We start from the raw sequence: 22,092 nt of genomic DNA, 5'->3' as shown, positions 1-22,092 counted from the left end.
ATTACGTTAAGATAGTGTTGAATGGGAATATGCTTGTTCGCACATCGATGATGGTAATGATATTAGTCCTTAAGAAGGAGATGTTTCTTGATATAAGTGAATTTTTTTTATGTTATATGCTATGGATGTTGCTGTTTTGATTTATAAATGTATAGATTTTTTTATTTTGTAGATTTATTTATAGATTTTTATTTATTTATTCATTATTAGGTATTTATTAAATAATTAAAGATAATTTTTATCCTTTACTTCTAAAGCAACTCTATGGCATATATTACAAATATTTTTAACATTTTAGATCGGTCGAACGAGATAGAAAACTGTCGCCATGCTATGAACATAGCACAGAAAGATTTAGGAATTCCTGCAGTCTTAGAACCAGAATATTTAGCGTCTCCATGGCTGGATGAGCTCTCCGGTATGACATATCTTTCGTACTTCATGAAGCCCGGATCACCAGGATTTTATGCAACGCTTAGGTGGGTCAACTCCAGACTAGAAAGGCCTATTAACAATTTTACAGTAAGTATTTATCAGAATAATAGTTTATTCTAAATATTCTGCAATAATTACTCTTTTTTATATATTTGCTAATTGCCTCTACTTTAGCTGTTTACATATAAATATTTTTTTTTTTTTGGTTTCATATAAAGTGTTATCTGTATCTGTAACATGAAGTAAACTAAAAGTTTATACATTTCTAATATTTTAAGTAATTAACAGCATTCATTTTGTGCAGACTGACTGGAACGATGGTCGAGTAATTAGTGAAGTAATCAGATCGCTAGGAGGTTCTGCTGCCGCTCCTGAGAAGCTCCGAACTGATTATGCCTACTGGGAGCAAAACCAAATTCAGGCCATAGACGCTGGTCGCCGATTAGGTAAGAAAAATGAAACAAATCTATTAATATTTAAATGTCATTGATTAGTTTTATATTATTGCAACATCAAAAAGACCTTTCCCCGAATAATCCAACTTCCTATAGTCCTATTTCACTGACATGCACCTTGTGTAAACTGATAGAAAAACTAATAAACAAAAGACGTATGTGGTATCTAGAACAACACAATCTTTAGCTCAATCCAGATTCGGTCCATCACGAAGCACGGTTGACAAATTAGTAATGTTACAAACAGACATCACAACCGCCTTTCAAAATAAGCAAGATCATTTGACATCGAGAGCGTCTTGGACACTCTATTACGTTCTACTGTATTGACCAAATTAAAAGAATACAATATGACATGAAACATATTATCTTTCATCGAATAGTTTTTTTCTAATCAGCGCTTCAAAGTATTAGTTAACGAAAAAGCTTGATTAAGAGATCTCAATAGAGAAATTGGAGATCTCAATAGAGAAAACTAAAGCGATAGTGATATCAGCGGAACCGAGACGATGTAGCCGTAAATAACAAAATAATAGAACAAGTAATGGAAACTGAATACTTGGGAATAAAACTGTCAAGCTACGGAAAAGTGGAAGAAGAAGTACAAAAACAAGTGAACATGGCAAACAGAGCAGCAGGATGTCTCAACAACACAATCTGGAGAAACAAATACCTCACAAAAGAAACGAAAACCAGGATATACAAATCAACAATAAGACCGATAATGACGTACACCGCGGAAACAAGAGCAGATACGGCTAAAACACAAAGACTACTGGAAACAACAGAAATGAAAGTCTTACGAAAAATAACAAACCAAACTCTAAGAGACAGAGTAAGAAGTGAGGAAATACGAGCGAGATGTGGTATAGAGGAAATAAACCCGTGGTCCAAAAGAAGAAAAGTGGAATGGAGTCAACACATCGAAAGAATGACAGAAAATAGAATAGTACGAATAGCAAGAGACAAATCGCCAAATGGAAGAAGATCATTGGGACGACCGAGGAAAAGATGGCCAGACAACGTCAATTGAGGCTAAAAACCGAAGTAAAACAGGCATTAAACCTATTTATAAAGTAGGAAGAAGAGTAAGAAGAAAAAAAAATGTAACAAAATATGCAATACCATGATTACAACGGGTTAGTGACACATATATTTATTTTACACCTAAAATTTAGCAAAAGGGTTAAACTTTATGGAGAATACCAGTGCAGTTGACCGTGCCTTTTATTACAACGGAAGGTTTTCTGCGAATTCCATTAATCGTTTAGAGGTGTAAGTTGGTTGAATGTACTATAGTGTGCAGAAAAATGTGCAGCTAGGAATATAGTGACTCTGTTAAAAATACTTAATAATATCATGTCTAATAAATATTTTTATTGATGACGAATATTTGTCTAACAATATCGACAAAATCAATTCATACTACAAACATATTTTTAAACAAATCTACCTGCTAAAAAATCATGTGGCTCGACGTTAATCAAGAGATTATTACAATAATTAAATCATTGCACAGTCAAGGCCAGATTATATAAATTGTTTGGTACAATCAGTGACGGTAAGTCAATTATTTGTTTTTATTGTTTATTATATGAGGCGAGAAAAGTATTTTAACTCTGTGCATCGAGCAAAAAGACAATGTCTTTTTGATCGATAGCTCTGTGTCAGCTTTTCAAAGCCTTGGAATTCACACATCAATATACCACAAGAGCACACAACATACACACGCAGCCTCTAGAGTGACCAACCCTATTAGATAATCTACCTTTATCAATGAACGTGTACAAATTAACTTTTACATTTTGAAATTGTAAGTGAAAGATTGTCATAAAATTTATATCGGGCTAACGGATAAAGCCTAAGAACACGTATATTTGAGCACAAAAAATCAATCACACTGGCAATATACAAAGTACTAAAATATCACTTTTAATTTTTGTTCAAAAATACTTCGAAGTAAACTAGAACATTTTTTCAATTTATATAGTGGTGGTTAGATTGACCATATGTCTGTTAGAGTGTACCATTTTTGAGACGTCTGCGATTACGCGTTAAAGTTAGGGTTTTGGTAAATATATTTAACTTTTTATTTTCAAATGAAAATACTTGTACTAAAAATTAAATAATTGTGGGAAACATTTTAATTTGTTTATGTACGGTTTCCAACCATTTCTAAACTTTCTTTCAAACATAATTAAATTAAAACCCACAAGAAAACTAAATTCCTGTAGCTGGCTGTATACCATGTATCACAATTTTATTTATTTAACAGCTGTATATAAACTGAGTTTATTTGCGGCAAAATACAAAAACTGCATACTAAACTCTTTACAGTTAAAACGCATCTTGATTTTTGGCGATAGATCAGTTGAATCAAAAGATATCGAATTTTTACCGTCCAGCTGATACAAATTTTATTGAACATTGATTTCGTGCGCGTAATTGACATGCAAAATCGACGTTCGCTTCAAGCGTTGTTTCTGTGTTTATTCTACACAAAAAATGCTTATATAAATTTTTGTTTAAAATTATCTCCACTACATTTTTTTATTTAAAACAATTTTTTCTACGGTGTACAGATTCTTGGTAAATTAATTTTTTTGCGTTTTTACCCCCCTACTAGGGGAGTTTTAGGGGGAAGCCCGGGGGTAAAAGTGGTAAACTTTTTTACTTTTTTAAACCATTATTATTCTCTGCAAAATTCAGCTTGTTCGTATGATTTTAGGGGTCAGCTCTCTGAAGACTGGACTATGGAATACATTTTATGGAGTAAAATTAATAAATTTAAATTTTTTTCTAGGCGTTCAACCGGTTTTGTCAGCAAAGGATATGGCCGACAGAAATGTAGAGCACTTAGGTGTCATGGCGTATGCTGCTCATTTCCAATGGGTACCTGAAAGACCTCCTCTTCACGATCTTATCAACGTTACTCTTAATTCAACGTCTGGAAGAGTTGGAGAACCGGTAAGTAAATTACATCTATTCTAAGTATCTTATTTCTATCGTTGTATGAATCTGAATGGCCGACCAATCAATAATATACTGTTTGCCGACGACACTATTTTATTAGCGGAATGTCTTGAGGATTTAGAACAAATGCATGGAGAACAAATTAAAAAAGTTGAAAAATATAAATATCTGGGTACAATAATTAACGAAAATAATGAGTACACAGAAGAGATTAAGGCAAGAATAGAACAGTCAAGAAATTCTTTCAACAAACTGAAAAAAGTACTCTGTAGCAGGGACATTTCAATTTCTTTAAAGATAAGACTTCTAAGATACTACGTGTTCTCCGTATTATTTTATAGGTTGGAGGCTTGGACATTAAAGAAAGATGTTTCGGACAGATTAGAAGCCTTCGAGTTATGGGCCTACAGAAGGATATTAAGAATAAGTTGGGTGGATAGAGTCACGAATGTCGAGGTGTTGAGAAGAATGGGAAAAGATAAAGAGGTTTTAAATACAATTAAAGTCAGAAAACTGCAATATCTGGGACATGTCATGAGGGGCGAGCATTATAACTTGCTGCAATTAATAATACAAGGAAAAATACAGGGTAGAAGGAGTCGCGGAAGAAGACGCATCTCCTGGTTAAACAATTTGAGAGCTTGGTTTAACTGCACTTCTGCTGACCTCTTTAGAGCAGCGGTATCGAAAGTGCGAATTGCCATGATGGTTGCCAACCTTCTTAGAGGAGATGGCACATAAAGAAGAATAATGAATCTTTATTAGCAACAGATTTGGTGCTAAATATTGCTGTTAATGGAAGGGATATTGTGCAGACTACATCGTATAAGTACCTAAGATAAGAAATTTGGTTGGGCAGAGATAACCAGACATGTGAGCTTCCACGTCGCATAGGATTAGCCTGGGCAGTGTTTGGTAAATTAAACTATGTATTTAAATCGGAAATGCCTCATGCCTCAAAAGAAAAATCTTTGACTAATGGAACCTAAGTGAATCTTTCACTTATGGAACGGAAACATTAACACTCACAAAAAAGGTACTTAATAGGATTCGCGTGACTCAGATGGCTATGGAGCGCCAGATGTTGCGTGTTCTCTGAGAGACCGAGTCCCAAACGAAGAAATACGTCGTAGAAAAAAAAACAACAGACGCTATCGAAAAAATCGCGTCGTTAAAATGGAATTGGGCAGGACACTTCGGCAGATTATTACACAAGCGATGGACAAAACGTATTTTAGAGTGGAGACCAAGGCAAGAAGCAATACGGAGCAGAGGACGCCCACCAACCAGATTGACTGACGACCTGAAGCGTGTTAGCAATAACTGGATGCAAGCCGCACAAGACAGGGACAGATGAAAAGAGCTGAGGGAGACCTATGTTTAGCAGTGGACGCATACAGGTTGACGATGATGATGGATCTGTATTAAAATACTGATTGTTCAAAATTCTCACAAAATAGTCATTAAATATTTATCTATTCCAAAGATAATTTCTATCCTTAAGCTTTCACTTGAGTGAAAGGGGGGTATACCAAGCCGCTAATTTCAGAAAAGTACACCGACCTTTTTATTGTGAATTGCCTAATCGGTATAATAGTCGGAGAAAGTCCAACATCTGCTGACGTCAGGCAGTAGCCCCCTTGCTTTCCCCAAGTCACGTAAAAACGCTACATGAAAAACACAGTCGGAAAATAGTCTGCCGTGGAAGGCAGAAGCTCTCGCAATATCTTATCTCACTTGAAACACTTTGAGACAGTCGATAAATATTAGTTGAAGAAGACACAAGTTCTCTTAGTGTTTTACCTCTCGTAGTCTCTTACAAGTACTTACTTTTGTCTTGACTTAGAAAGTTTGAAATAAATCTCCTTGCACTTGTACCAATAACACTCGTTACTCCTTAATTGTACGTTTGAATTGTAAGTGGTTCCTCTCGAAATTAGTGGAAGCTGTAAGATATGTGTTGCAATTTCGCAAGTGTATATAAACATTGTTAAAATATTAAGAAAGTTTTTGCTAGTTCTGATTCTTTCGTGTACAAAAGCATAGACGCTATCGAACAATCAAACGGTTTTTAATACATAGTTGCAAACAAAAGACTGTTATTTCATACATTGTATGTTAACAATAAAGCATAGAAAAATTGGTGGATTTCGTTAAAATTACCAATCGCTTTGGTAATTATCACCCACACTTATCGTCAACTGGTAAAAGATACTTCTTGAAATAACCGCCGTTTTTGCAGTCAGTCAATAGAAAATGGTTCCATCTGCCAAAAAAGACACTCGTGTCTTAGTTAGGGGTGAAGGCTGCTCCGCCATCATCAATACCTTCACTACACAGCTAATTACCTTTAACCCATTCGCTGCCATGTTTCAAATCTGGAACAATTGCTAGTTACGCTGCTGGTTACAAGATGTCACTGTTGGTCTCAAATCTGATGAACTATTTGTATTCGATAGTGTCAAAACAAAACGTGCATACTAAATTTACCCACCGGTTTCATATAAGTGGCTTTTGTCGTGTGATTCATATCAAAATTTCAAAGTACAGTTGTATAATTTCTAGTTGGAAAGTTGAATTATAGCTATCTTCTATTGTAAAATATTGCGATCGGGTAAGTATAAGTAATATTATAGGTCCATACAATATATCTACATCGTTTAAATGCTTAACCTCAAATTGAATATATCGAGTAACCTCTAGTTTTTGTTTGCTACAAAAATGGAACTTGGCTGTATTTGTTGCTAATTGAGGCTTTTCTTTTTAGTTTGGAATTATGGATGTGAAAACATTTTATGGCAAGGAAACGAGTTGTTCAGCTGATACTTTGAACATTCTAATCGATGACCCAAATGAGAAGCAGTTTGATTCTGTAGACATATACATTTCTTCTGATAAGTTTTTATCAAAGATACTGAATGCCCCAGCTAAGGCAACACTTATGCCGCAATATGAGACCCAAGAGGCTAAGAATATGTTCTCGACGAGCGTTGATGAACCTCTAATAAACGTTCAGATGCTCAATCTAATAAAAGAGCGAATAAATTAAATAGACAAAATAACCGGAAAACAGGTGACTTGCCCAAGATAAATATCAAGAAAATATCTCACTTTCCACTCGAAATAATATTCACTGTGAAAATGCAAACGATTTTTTTATATTTTTTTAGTGTGATAATTTCTTTGAATACATAAAAGATGAGACTATAAAGTATACCCGACACAAAAATGCAAACACATAGGTTTCGATTGAAGAACTCAAAGTATTCTTTGTAATCCTATTATTTCTTAAAGGTCAGAAAAGATATGTACTGTAGATTGGATTTGAATCTCAGAAACGAAGAAATCGCCAACGCAATGTCGAGATATAGGTTTAGAGAAATTATGCAGAATTTACATTTTTCAGATAACACTCAGCTACAAAAAAAATGATAAGTTTGCTAAAGTACGACCGCTTATAGAATGTTTAAACGATTCTTTTATAAAATATGTGCCCGTTGGTGAAACCATATTAGCATCTGTTGATGAATCCATGGTACCGTACTACAGCCACCATAGCTGTAAACAATATATTCAAGTGAAGTGTATTAGATATGGGTTAAATTTTTTGTCTCAGAATGTACCAAATTGTTATCTTGTGGATACCGAACCTTACCAAGGAAAAGGAACCTTACTAGGAGAGAGTAACTTGGCACTAGGTAGATCTGTAGGTACAACTTTTGCCGCGAGGGTGAAGCATAATGTTGCAGATCAAAAATTTTACTTTTTTATTGACAACTTTTTTACTGGACTTCCACTGATAATGACCATGAGTGAATTGGGATATGGCTGCACGGGCACCATTAGATATAATAGAATTGGAAAATTAGCGTTGAATAAACGCAATGAAAAAATCAGTTAAAGGATCCGTTGATTTAAATACAAGTTCTGATGAAGATATTATGATTATACAGTGGAAAGATAATGTCATCGTTCACGTGGCTTCAAATTGTTATGGTATTCAATCTACAAAATCGGCACGTCGTTTTTCCACAGCAGAGAAAATATATAATGGTAAACTATCCCTACGCAATTCAGCAGTATAATACTCATATGGGAGGTACTGATTTAATGGATAGAAATATCGCTAACTATAGATCAAAACTGTGTATCAATAAATGGTGCTGGCAAATTTTTTTACGCCTTTTGTCTGCTTTAATCTCTAACGCATGGATTTTATATAGAATTAAATCAAAACAACAATAAATGCAGTCAAACGCTGACGAATTTGTTGGAAATATGCGTCCATTGAATTTATTAGGGTTTAGAAGAAACATTGTGACAGCATATCTACTACTCAATCCTCGACAGCCAAAACCAGATAAGAAAAAGTTAGGAACATTATTTCGAAAAATTCCAGAATCTGTTTCACAAAATATGTCGGTTCAGCATTACCCAATTTCCCTTGCAAAATTTGTAAAACTAACACAAATTTGGATGCGGCAATTGTAAAATAAATGTACATACATCCTCTTAATTGTTTCAAATCTTACAATGTAGAAAATATATAAAAATTCTCTCAAAATGTTAACATTTTTTATCAATAAATGTTTAAGTTTAAATTGACCTTGTTAATTTTTTATTACATACTTATGTTACAAAATTGGAACAAAACAATTTTTAAACACAGGGCTGTTGTGAAAAGTTTAAGAATTTTTTGAATATTTTTCTATAAGTTTAGAACATAAAATAGACCTGCAGGTGCTATAAAATTTAAAAAATGAATGTTTTTTGGCAGCGAATGGGTTAATCAGTGGACCAGCACCTATAGAACTTGAGATTATTTAATAATTTCACACACAGTTGTGTGATTACAAGCTCCCAACACCAATAATTTCTTCTTTTGTATAATTTATGATAAAGAAGTTCAGTTCCTGTTCCTGCATAAAACTTGACTAAATCTTTCCACGGGGCGTCCTATATTTCTTCGAAAATTGTGAATATCTTTTCGTATAAAATTTTTTAATTTATGTGTCAAACTTTAATGCCAGACTTTATACAATGCCTGTGTATAGTCAAGGAAGATATTTGAACAGACTTTCTTTTCTTCCAGCGATCTTCCGATAATTTGTCATTCTGTGTTCTGGATCGATTATGTAGAGCTTATTCCTAAGCACAGTTTTTTTATTTACGTCTCAACGACCAATTTAGTTAGAATAACCGGTTGAATAGAATAGCCGTGTAAACTATTGCGACTGTAGTTGCTAAACTTCTAGAGCCTACTAGCAAGCTCTTGAGACAAAATAGTTTAGTATTTATGCATTTCATTGTTGGCTTCTTTTTTAACATCATTTTGAGAAATATTTTAACATTGTTTTTACTAATATGCTGTAATTCTACTGCAACATTGTGTATGTGGAATAAAAACAGGAAGAACGTGTTTGAAAAAATTGATTAACGTGGAAAATCCTTCACGTTCGGTTGACTATCATAGATTCAATTCAAGCAGTTTGAAGCGAAACGTAAAACAAAATATTGACTTACGAGGGCAACAAGAAAAGTTCTAGGTTTGGTAATGAGGAAACATTTTTAATTTAAAATAAATGTACTTATTGGTGATCGTAGCTGTTTTTTTACAGTTTATGAGCAACTTAAAGACAAAAAGTCATGCGCTTCTTGCTTGATGCGGATTTTTTCATTCATAAATTTAAATATGTAGAAATTATTTGGCGTTGCCTGGTTTACGTTATATATAATGATTTTTCAAAGGGTTTCGACAGAATTCATCACGGAGTTTTTTTCCAAGATGCTGTCCATTTTGTAAAATTATTTATAATAGTCTCCCGTTTTATACCGCTTCGCGGCTTTGGGAGTATAGCAGGGTAGTCTGCTATATCTAGGGCCTACAGTATACAAGGAAGGTAACATGGCCAGTGCTACGCTTTAACCGCCTATTATTACCCCTGGTTTTACCCAAGGTACTCATTTTATTCAGGCTGAGTCGACCTGGGGCCTATAGACATTTTTAAAAATGTCTAGTTGTTCTTGCCGGCGATAGGACTCGAACTCCGGACCACCGGCGTGCGAGGCAAGCATCCTACCGCTTGCGCTACGCAGGCCCCTTGTAAAATTATTTGCCGGTGGCAATTCCGCTCTCGTCAACGTTAAAAATTCGGTCTTCCTTAAAGTTAAAATTTATGTATAATTGTTGCAAATTATTAAAAAAGATCTTTGATCTTGATCTTTTAGACTTGATCTGATCCTGATCTTTTAACTTGATCTTTTTAGAAAGTCCTAATACCAGTCTTTGCCTGTCATTTGCGTCTGAGCAATAAAAATTCTGGTCAAACCATGAAATAACTTCGCTATCTTTAGAACGTGCTCTATTAAGTGTTTTTCTTGATCTAAAGAAAACGTGCAACGCTTTTTAACATGTCATGCCCATCATCAACACATTTCTTACATTTTCGAATAAAATATTCTGGAATATTGAACCTTCTTCCATCTTCGCGCATTTTACCACTATTTTTAACCGAAGTCTAGAGCCGTGCTCATAGTTTCAGCATCTCAGGACACCTTTGTGGTTTTTCGTTTATATTCTGGCATTTGTAAAATAATGGCTTTTCTAATAAAACATTTTATATGAAAGTTTAGATTTATTTTGTTGCAGAATGTTACTAAGAATCGCTTGATTGAAAAATCTATTTTCAATTTCATTGATAGAATTTATGGCAGTCACAAAACTTAACAAAATGCCTTTATATACCTTGTCGGCTAATGGTGCTCAATGCGCACCATTAGACGACCTTCCACTTCACCACATAATACTACACACATACAATTGGATAAAGACAAAAAAGAATCGGACAAAACTAACTCTACCAATGTCTACAATGGTAAATAAATAACGTGTATATGTATTTTTTAAACCATATTTCTATCAAGAATAAAACTTACGGCTTATTTTCTTAGAAACACAAATAATACCACGCGAAAACATGTAAACGATAACTACCAACCGGTAAAGTATCTGCCGACGTTCGTTTGTGTAGGATCTGGCAGATGCTAATATATGGAGCGACACATGCCATTTTATTAAATAGGAGATTAGAAACATTGATGGGCACAATTAACCGACGCGCGCCATTAGCCGACTCGCCCTAGGGATGGGTTTAGCCCTCCCCAATATTCTTCGAATTTATAAAGAAAGAATTTATGAAGAAATGCCATATGAAAAGGTGGTGTAGTCACCGGATAACAAGGAAATTATCATAAGATTGATAAACACAGAAGAGGAAACGAGGAGATGAAAATAATCGTAATTTTATAATTTTATTATAGTTCCTATTTAGTTTATTTTTTATCTTATTTTTTCCTACGGTCTCGTTTGATGTATGGCGTAGATATCTATGCTTTTTTTTAAACCGGTGTAGATCGATCGGCTTAGGGTAGGAACTTTTCAATTATCCCTTGTACAAGAGACTTTTTTCAACATTAATAACCATTTTTACCTTTAATTTTATCTAAATGCCTGTTAATCAACATATCTTAATAGTTCTTTAATGAAACACCGTCTACCTAATTTAGCTACCAGCTATAATAGTCGTTCCTTTAGAATTAACACCGAGATACACATAATTATTATTACAAACACGTTAGCTTCCTGTTTAAAGGGGTATCGAGTGTTGTCACGGTACTAAAACAACTAAAAATACACTTTGTACTTGTACCTCTGTTATAGTACATCCACTAATAATTTTCCAACATAAACATGTCTTATTCTGGTATCAAAGAGACCGCCTTTCAAATCAAGGTTGTCAGACATATTTCCTAAAATTCCTAAGGTTATATTTAAAAAATATTCTCTATTTTCTATTCGTTATTATTCAATTGCTAGTCAACGAACGACACTCTTAAAAAATAATATGAACTTATTCTCAAAAATATATATATAAATTAATTAACTAGGTACTAATATTTCCATGGACTCTTCACTAATGAATTAAAGCAACCGTGAACTTTGTATATATTACTTATATTCTAAGTAATTTTCGAATATTGGCAACATTGTAGTCTGGAGAGAATTTGAACGTTCGACGTTGCCCTGTTGGTGAATTTAGCGGTAATACTTTTATAGATATAATGATCGACTTTTAAGAAATCAGACAACTTTTAAGAATCCAAGTTCTCAAAAACGGTTTCAAGAATTGTATTATTTTTTTCCAAATTTCATTGATTTTATACCTTACCTGGAAACATGAAAAATTGCAGATATATTAATAATGGTATTAAGGTTATATTCACTAATTTTAAACTCATGCATTATGGCAACAGCGCGAAGCGCAAACCAATAAATTCTAATGAACACCTGTTGTCTGCTATGCGATACCCTAAAATATTTCCTATTGCAGAGGCGTAGGCTTATAAGGTATAGGTAATATAAGTTATAAGTAATATTATATTTTTCTAGGATGGCATTTTTTAAGATGCATCAACTTCTGTGTTATCAATAAATAATGACAATTATGTTAATGACAGCTCTGAATTAAAAAATAAAGATTTGCACGTACAATCCCAAAGAATAGTTTTAAATATGTATGAGTGTTTGAAAAAAGAAAATATTGGGATGGCTGATAATGCAATTGTTTCGAGAATTCATGTATTAAAAAAATCGGGTATAAGACGATATATACAATTATTAAATTAGGCACAGTTACAGATCATTCCTTAAAACGAAAGCGACCAAATAAAAAATTGGGTAGGATTGACACTGCTGCAAAAGACGTTATTCAGCGAACAGTTTACAATTTTACAGGGACACTGACGATTCTTTTCAGTCCTTCTAATTAATTTCTTTACAGCTATCGCGATGCATCTTGAACACTAGTATTCATTATTATACAGTGTGTCGCATTTAAGATGAAGACAACTCTATATATCAGCTACTAAAATACATACAGATTTGACATTTTGCACAGTCATACATGTTGTTAGTGCACATTTTTTTAAGATAGTCATCTGAAATTTAAATTTTAAACGCGGCTTACTGCGAATCCACAAACAGGGTAAATTTTCGATATTTTGCTTCGCGTTAGAGAAATCGGAAAAACTTATTTGGAAAAGTTGTTCCACTTATTGTAAACGCACATACCAAATTTCATGACAAAATTCGCAATTTTAGTTTTTCAGTATTATTTGTAATCTCGATCCTAAATCTACAATTGGCTGTCTAAAGATGCATCTCGGGACAGCCAACTGTCCGTTTTAGAATCCTGACTACAATTGAAGAGCTTATTTCCAAAGTGTCTTACATCCATATAATGAAATCCATGAAATTACAGATTTTCATACAAATTTAACATACAAATTATACAATTTTACAATTTTCATATGCACTTTTAAATGGTAAATAAGAAGTTGTTTTGGTACATATAACTTTATTCTAGACTTGAAGAAATCTATAAAGTTTAAAAAAAGAAAATTTAAAAAATCGAAATTTTGGATTTAAGACACTGGAAATAAGCTCTTCAATTAATGAAAAAAGTAAAAGTGCGAATTTTGACATAAAACTTTGTTATGTGGGGTTAAAATAATATTTGGAACATCTTTTCCAAATAACTTTTTCAGATATCTCTAACTCGAAGCAAAATATTGAAGATTCACCCTGTTTGTGCATTAACAGTAGGCCGTGTTTAAAAATTAAATTTCAGTTGACTATCTTAATTGCTGGATAGACAATGTTTTAAAATTTTCTGACAGAATGAGCCATTATTTACAGATAATTGTAAAAAAATATTATGGTTTATGTAAAAACTAAATAATAAGTCCAATATTCTTATAAATCACTAAAATTAACAAGCTTTAATTTGAAAGAATTAATTTGTTATTTATTCGGTGTTGTGAGCCCGCTCCCATTTGAAAAAAAAACTGATTCTGTCCTTTGAAGAGTCCTATTCAAAAATGCTCCGTTTAAACAAATCGAAGGTTGAAGGGTGCCGGACATTTTTGCCGGAAACAATTCAAATTCAAAAGATCACCTTTTTCTGCTACGGAAAATATTGCTCCGATTTCTCACCAAAATCAATGTTGATACTTTAGTTTAGATACTCTTGAATCTCAAAAATACTCATTTACATATTTTTCAAGCCTCGAAAATGCATATTAGGTATCGCATTTTTCGGATTTTAAATCGCTTATATCTCCAAAACTATTAACTTTTGAGAAAAATGACATAGATCTTATTTAGAGTCACCCAAAAACCTAAAAAATATTTTTTGGAGCACAAAAGGTGATATTTTGAATTTGTTTAAAAAATTGTTTAAACAATTTCTGCCCAAAAATTGAGAAATTTTCCTGAATATAATTATGTAAAAATTAATAAAAATTATATGATTTTTCTTGAAATATGCGTTTGATAACTGATCCCTTTTCTTAATTTCCACGCCAATGGTCGGCATCGACATCAAAGAACCTCAAAAGCCGACGCTTGGCAAATTGACAATGGAAAAAGTATAAACGAAAGTACCCAGTTGCTAGTGAGATATCTTTCGCAGATCCTGCGAAAACTTAACAATATTCTAGGTACGTTCGGGTTTTCTTTTATTTTGTAAAGATAATGGACGGTTATAAACGTGTACGCGAGGTGATTATGGGATTTTGAAGATGGATCAGTTCTCACGTGAGTTTAATTGTTTGCTTGTTTTCCAAGTCAAGGTTGGTAATTGAGAGGTTAAAATGTCTAGCGTATATGGTTACAAATAATTACATACGGTAAATATTAACTAAATGTTTTATTTTCAATAAAAAATTGATCATAGAATATTTAATATTTATGGCTGCTTTGTTGCGTAGGCTTGACAGGGACAGTGACAATACCAAAAGAAAGAAACTAACAAAGTTATAGATATTAAGTTCTGTAAATTTTTTGTTAAATCGTGTTCGGTGTAAAGTTTGCAGTTTTCTTCCCCGGACTGTCTACATTATACTTTTTTTTTTCTATTTTTTACGTTTTGCTTTTGGTTTATTTTTATTTTGTTCATCATTTATAGCACCTAACTTTTATAGTGAAATGACGAAATAAAAAAGCTAGTTTCACCAAAAAAAATATTGCTCTGAAGTCTCTGAAGCTATTTTCTTGTGGCATCTTAATGCGATTTACTGTTTCTATTGGGAATTACTTAAAATAAGTTTATTATAGTCCTATTCCATCATATTGATAGCACATTATGTATGCAAATCCTCAACAGGTCAAAAAACCATAGGCGTCAACCTATACTTGTTTTGAAATAAATAAAAAAAATTAATATTTTAAGATGCTGTCAACAATTCATTATCTTTTAAAAAATCTTCTGTAAAATAAGTGTCCACTAATCTCACTATACCTTTTTTGTGCGTAAAAAACGTCGGTATATATGCCACACGATTATTGTTAATTATACACGGGTGATTAACGAGAGAATTCAATGTTTCACGAAATAAATTAATGTAAACAGTAATTTAAAGGTGATTATTGTTTTCTATACAAGTTATCGCCTGACACAAAAAGAATACCTTCTTTGAACGATTACCTGGAATTACTGATAAGGCTTCACTAATGATAGTTTAAGTAGTTTTTATGCCACATTACAGCTTATGCCAATAATATAAATTAGAAATTGTTTGCATCTTCCATTTAGTTTGTAGATGTACATTGTTCATGTCTTACCTACCTACGTTTTTGGTGTCGATATTTTGTTATTTGCATTTCAAAATGACGTCGACAACAGATTTTTTCCCGGTTAAGTGTAGTTTTAAAGGTGCCTTCAGTCTAAGAGAGAAAAATATAATATTAAATGTACACGATGCACTTGTACATCAACGCCCTTTAAGTAATGTTCGTGAAATCGTTAACATGTGTTCAAATATGACAGGGGTTGGAGAAGCAAGAATTTATAGATTCCTAAAAGAAAGAAAAGGAGGAATTGTTTTATCTCCCAAGAAGAGTGGAGGGAGTAAACCCTTGAAAATTGAAGAAATACATAAAAACATGATAAGACGCAGCGTCCACTCATTTTTTTTTTAACAAAGAATTTCCAACATTGGACAAAATCCAAACATTAATTAGAGAAAACGAAGAGTTACCAATCATAAGCAACAAGAAATTATGGGGACTATTGAGAGAGATGGGATTTCGTTGGCAAAAGAATAGAAGAAAAACCGTTTTAATTGAAAAAGATTACATTGTATGTTGGAGACGAGATTATCTAAGAACTATTAAAAAGTACCGAGAAGAAGGGAAAACAATTTTTTATTTGGACGAGACTTGGCTAAATGAAGGTCATACTGTACCATATCTATGGGTTGATACAAATGTGAAAAGTTCCCGTCAGGCATTCATCGAAGGTGTATCTACTAGAATAAACAATATTCCCGTTGGAAAAGGACGCAGACTCATAATAACCCATATTGGAAACGAATACGGTTTGTCAATGGTGGATTATTAAGTTTTGCCTCAAAATCAACCAAAGATTACCACGAGAAAATGACTGCTGACGTTTTTGAAGAATATTTTGAGCAAATGTTGGATTTAATTCCAAAAAATTCTGTCATAGTCATAGATAATGCTAGTTACCATTCAAGACTAGCAGACAAATTGCCAACAACGGCATGGAAAAAATGAGAGATAATCGAATGGTTGGATAAACACGCAATTGAGTACAAGGATAATTCGACAAAAAAGGAATTATTACCTATTGTACGTCAACATAAAGCAGCTTATAAAAAATATATAATTGATGAAATGGCATTAAACCGTGATATAATTATTTTACGTTTACCCCCATACCACTGTGGTCTGAATCCGATAGAAAATATATGGTCTCAGGTAAAGGGTGAAGTCGGACGCAACAACAAAACTTTTAAATTAGAAGACTTACAACAATTATTAGAACATTCCTTATCAAAAGTAACTCCAGAAAATTGGAAAAATGCTGTTAGTCATGCTCACAAGGAAGAAAATAAAATGTGGAATTTGGATAATATGACTGATGCAATGCTGGAACCGGTAATAATTAACATTGGAGTTGAAGATTCCTTAGATTCTGAAGAAAGCAGTGACTCTGAAATGGAATTTGATTAAAATAATATTTATTTTTTAACAAATCGGCCCCTGTTACGGCCACAAATTATTTTATATATAACCAATAAAATAAACATCTTACATTTCTTGCAAATTCATTAGTACCTGTTAATCTCCATCACTCCGACAGTGGCAACTTTATTTAGGGATTAGTAACCCTCAAAACTATTGTATTCTATTCTGCTTCAACCTTTATATCTGGTGGTCATACTCAATTTAAAATTGTTTTCTATATACTTCTGTAAACTTGTTGACAAATATCTATTTTTCATTGAGTCACCCGTATCAACAGTTTAGGGATTTGCATACATAATGTGCTATCAATATGATGGAAATGGACTATAGACGTTTCGATTTCCACTGATATCGTTCAGAAAAAAAGTTTTACGAAAAATGATGAACAGTACTCAAAAGAGACGAAGATAGGATGAATACAACATAACAATCCGAGTAGTGCGCGAGAGGTAGGAATGTCCTGATTGGATGGGATTCAGATATCGGAATGGGTGGTTGCGCAGAAGTATTGGATTATCCTAGTATATTTAGTATAGATCCTATTATATATTATACTATGATATATTTATACATAGGTGTGACATTGGTCTCTACACTTTTGATAAGAAAGTTGCCAGTTTAGGGAGTGAGAGGGAAAGATAATTTTAGCGACCACCGGGATATATACCATAGTACCACAAATCTAGCAAATGACTCATATTTCCAATGTAAACCTTTGTGGGTCTGAGAAGAAAGGAAATCGACGAGTAAAAGGCGTGTGGTTATTATCAAAAAAATAATCAGGATTTTAGAACGAAATGGTTGTCATTAATAAATAGTTTACCTTAACCAAATATTTATTTCCATAAAATATGAAAAATATGTTCAAATAAAAACTAACATTATATATAATCTAATCCTGAGTCATCTATGTCATCTTCAGATTCATTAGTAATATCTTCGCCTAGATCCATAACTACGGGTTCTATGATAATTTCAATAAAGTTATTAAGGTTCCACATATTCAGCTCTTCTTTGACTACATGCTCGATACAGTTTATCCACGACTGTGAGGTCACGTTGCTGGCGGCACTGTGATTAATCAGATTTTTTACATCATTTTATGTAGGTATACAATTTTTACATCATATATATATATATATATATATATATATATATATATATATATATATATATGAGGCCTGCTGCTTCACTTTTCATTTGATCCTATATAAGTTCTATGGGGTTTAACTCACAATGGTATGGCAGCAATCGAACTACAATTACGCCTCGTTTTCCCGCCATTTCATCTACTACATATTTAATATATTTATCTTTATGAGATCGTGCTAAGTTTAGTAACTCGATTTTCAAAATTGGTTCATTAAATTTAATGTGAAAACCATTTTTCATTATGATCTGCATCCATTTCCACATTGTAATCCTGAGCCGATTATTGTCAAATAAGATTTAATGACATGGGATAAGATTTTTAGATAATCACTAAGTTTATTGTGTCGTTTCGGTTGTTTGAGTTTTATTTCTAATTATCAAGATACCTTATTAGTTGACCGCGACTTTGTTAATTATGTGGGCTACCACAAAAATGGCAGGAATTACAAAAAATGTTCTTAACCAACTATAAAATCACCTTTTAATGTAAAAGTATGATAGCATAGAACGATGAATCCATTAGTCTTGAGTTATTGGTAACAATAAAAAATACAAGTTGAAAGATGTAAAAAAGTTCTTTATTATAAAAGCCTTAAATACCAGCTGATGTCAAAGTGGATTTCAAATGTCCCTTCAAATTCAATGGTTAAAATTATATAGCTAAAAATAAATACATAAAAACTCTTTATGACCAAAGTAGGCAAAAACCGTTTTATCAAAGCAAGTTATAGTGAGCTACAGCTCAGCAGTAAGCAATTTTTGAAGTTATACTTCTATACGCACGGTCAGCGTTGGAAATTTGCATGAGAGTGAATCTGTGAAACCATTACATATGTAAGATAATGAGTAAGAGAGAGACAGAAGATATATTTTCTCTCTCTTCCTCTCTCGAGAATAAAAATGTTCCTTTTGTATATATATTTAATATTATATATATATATATATATATATATATATATATATATATATATATATATATATATATATATATTATATAAATATATATATATATATATATATATATATATATATATATAAATATAATATTATATATAATATAATATGTATTAATATTATTATTTATGTGATATGTTTTGTATTATTTAAATTAAACGTTTATAATTATTTTAGGCTTTTGTATTTCAAAATAATCACTGTTTTACCGAGAACTGTCAATTTTGAAATCCGTTAGTGTTATGTCTAATTGGCAAATCCTTTACGTGTTTGGTTCATACGCTAGTGGTTGTGAGTTCGAATCCCAATTATGAATTTCCTTTTTTATTTTTGAAATATTTAAAAACCTCACGTTAATCTTATTAAATATATGTAATATATGCAAAAAACATAAATTTTAAAATAAAATGAAAATTTACAACATAATCCGAGTTGTTGGTTTTTTATTTTTATCTTTGCAAAGTAAGTTTTATGTATATTGGCAGTTTTAAATACTTATGAATATTACATTTTAATTTATTGTATTATTATATTGAATTATATTGCAATGTATTTATTGTATTGTAATTTTTATATTAATAACAAAATAAACAATGAATTTTACTGCAGAGTATGTGTAAATTTTTTTTTGCATTCAACTCCTTTTATATGTACATAAAAATAAAAATATATATTTTCATTAAAATATTGATACAATCCTTCATTTACTATACTCCTATTATAGGTCAAATGTTTATATACAGCAAACGATGCACCACATACCTATATAATTAATTCTTTTTCTCTTTCTGCTCTCTCTTACCTATAGCATTACATATGTAATGATTGTGCAGATTGACTCCTATATAAATTTTTAACGGCGAACGCGTGTATAGAAGTATAACTTCTACCGGCAGTCCCACTGGACTGCCACACCCGTTTTTTGCCTTAGTCCGAGGTAATGATTAGTGTAAATGGTTATTTGAATAAATTGACCTAAATTTAAAATTTTGTTTTCATTTTATTTTATGTTTCAGACTTACTATCAAGTAACTCTACTCGACTCTTCACTTTCCTACTCCCAACTATCCACTGAAATCCGCGGTCCAGACAACAAAGTATACCTAGGCAGCAAGCTACAACAAGGAAAAGGAAATTTTGTGCCCTCTAAAGTGGGTATGCATGAGATCATCGTGCAATACGAAGGAGAAGAAGTCCAAGCAGGTCATTATTTTAGAGTTTTACCACCACTAGTAGAAGTAGCACCCCCAGGTATGGCGCCTTGTGCTCTGGGGTCTTTGGTGCAGGTCCTAGTCAACGCTACTGGTAAGAACTTTTATAGTTATTGTACAATTTTACCATTTTATACATACATTCGTTTTTATCTTGATGCTTTTACGAAGATGGAAACATCCTTATGCTTAATTCGAAGTTATAAATGAGCGTTCTATATTTTTTAAAGAATAGACTACAATAATTATAAATAAAATTGGATGTTTCCTTATTCCTATATGTTTCTTTTAAAACTATGGATGCAACTTCCTTTTGGACTATATTATCGACGTTTCTATTTCCAATCCATGCAGGGCCAATTTATAAATTGGCTCATAAATGGCTTAATAACAAATAATATACTCTTTAAAAAATCCAAATTCTGTTTTAAGGTGCACCAAGAAGAGAAGACATCTTAGTAACAGCGTATAGTCCCAGTGGAAGACCACTAGATTGTCCCTTGACAGTTATAGATGGAACTAATAGTGCCACCTTCAAACCAGATGAACCAGGAGAGTGGAGAATAGAAATAACTTACCAGGGAAAACAAATTCAGGTAACTAATTCTAGTATTATTTAATTATTCTTTTGATTTATGCTTGTGACTAAAATTGTACATAGGTATATATTTTATGTAATACTTGTTTCCATATATTATTTAAAGGACCACCAGAGACATGCAAATAGTGGTATGGAGGTTGGGCATTAGTACATCAATGAAAAAAGAACCACGAAGTGAAAAGCTGAAAGAAAATAAGAAAAGTGAGAACTAACTGCAACCAGATAATTAAATTATTTAAAAAGTTATGAAAAAAATTGTAAAAGGTCCATTCTCAACGGTAAACACAATAATGACATGAATAATGATAAGACGAAAAACGTAATCCTTTGATTGCAGTCTTTTTTTAATCGTTTAATTTTTAAATCGCCGCTTTATTAATTCTTCTATAAGTTAATTTGAAAATAGTGGAAGTGTTGAAAACAAAATTTTTCAGTGTTTTATAGTTAGATAAAATGAATTTCCATCAAGTAACGGTCGAATCCATCACTTAATTTGAAAATATTTTCGTAAGACTCTATGAACATTTTTTAAAATTTTTTAGCGTTTAATAAACTTTTGTTAGATATATCACCCTGTACTAACAATTGTACACTTTTATGACAAAAAGTTCCTATCGTTTCACAAATAAAAAATTGAATGTTTCATTGTTCATAGATATTTTGAACATGAAGACGATTTTTTTACTAAAGTTAATGCTATTTCTTTAGTATATTATGCAAATTGATTTTTTTGGTTCTTTTAAATTATGATTTTATGTTAATTTGATGTGCTGCTCCACAGTTCAACAAAACTATAAACGTTTTTATGAACAATTTACAAGAATTATGACAAAGCATGGTTTATAAATTAATTTATCAGATTTAAAAAAAATATGTCGGACAAACAGGAAGAAGCTTTAGAAAACGTATACTTAAACACACGAAGTTTATTGAATATAATAAGGTCGACTCCATATGTGCACTTTACGTTGTTGAAAACAGGCATATTCTCAATAAAAATTTAATCATTGGACAATTAAAAAATCGTCTTCTGTTAAGTCTATTCGGTATCTTTTCTTTACTAGAAACTTTTGCGTATAATTCTTTTTATATGAGCAGGGGGCTGGCCCTACGTCACTACTCCCAACTTGGAGGACCAGGGACTCTTCTGTTGGGGTTACTGTACCATAGCCGATTTGTTTCAGTTTTATGGCACTGGAA

At 32.3% G+C, this 22,092-nt stretch overlaps 1 protein-coding gene across 3 annotated transcripts in view; it reads left to right on the top strand.

Annotated features, from left to right (window-relative positions):
- jbug (filamin-type immunoglobulin domains fbug) overlaps nucleotides 1-22,092 on the top strand; it is a 145,641-nt gene that overhangs the window by 32,034 nt on the left and 91,515 nt on the right. For all 3 annotated transcript variants that reach the window (XM_072520889.1, XM_072520888.1, XM_072520893.1), the window contains exons 5-9: nucleotides 299-522; nucleotides 740-881; nucleotides 3,694-3,857; nucleotides 20,097-20,385; nucleotides 20,724-20,887. In XM_072520889.1, the coding sequence (XP_072376990.1) occupies nucleotides 299-522; nucleotides 740-881; nucleotides 3,694-3,857; nucleotides 20,097-20,385; nucleotides 20,724-20,887 (983 nt within the window). The remainder of the gene's footprint in view (nucleotides 1-298; nucleotides 523-739; nucleotides 882-3,693; nucleotides 3,858-20,096; nucleotides 20,386-20,723; nucleotides 20,888-22,092) is intronic.

The sequence above is a fragment of the Diabrotica undecimpunctata genome, chromosome 1, assembly GCF_040954645.1.
Source record: "Diabrotica undecimpunctata isolate CICGRU chromosome 1, icDiaUnde3, whole genome shotgun sequence".
Classification (NCBI taxonomy): domain Eukaryota; kingdom Metazoa; phylum Arthropoda; class Insecta; order Coleoptera; family Chrysomelidae; genus Diabrotica; species Diabrotica undecimpunctata.
This window is presented reverse-complemented; position numbering and strand designations above follow the sequence as displayed.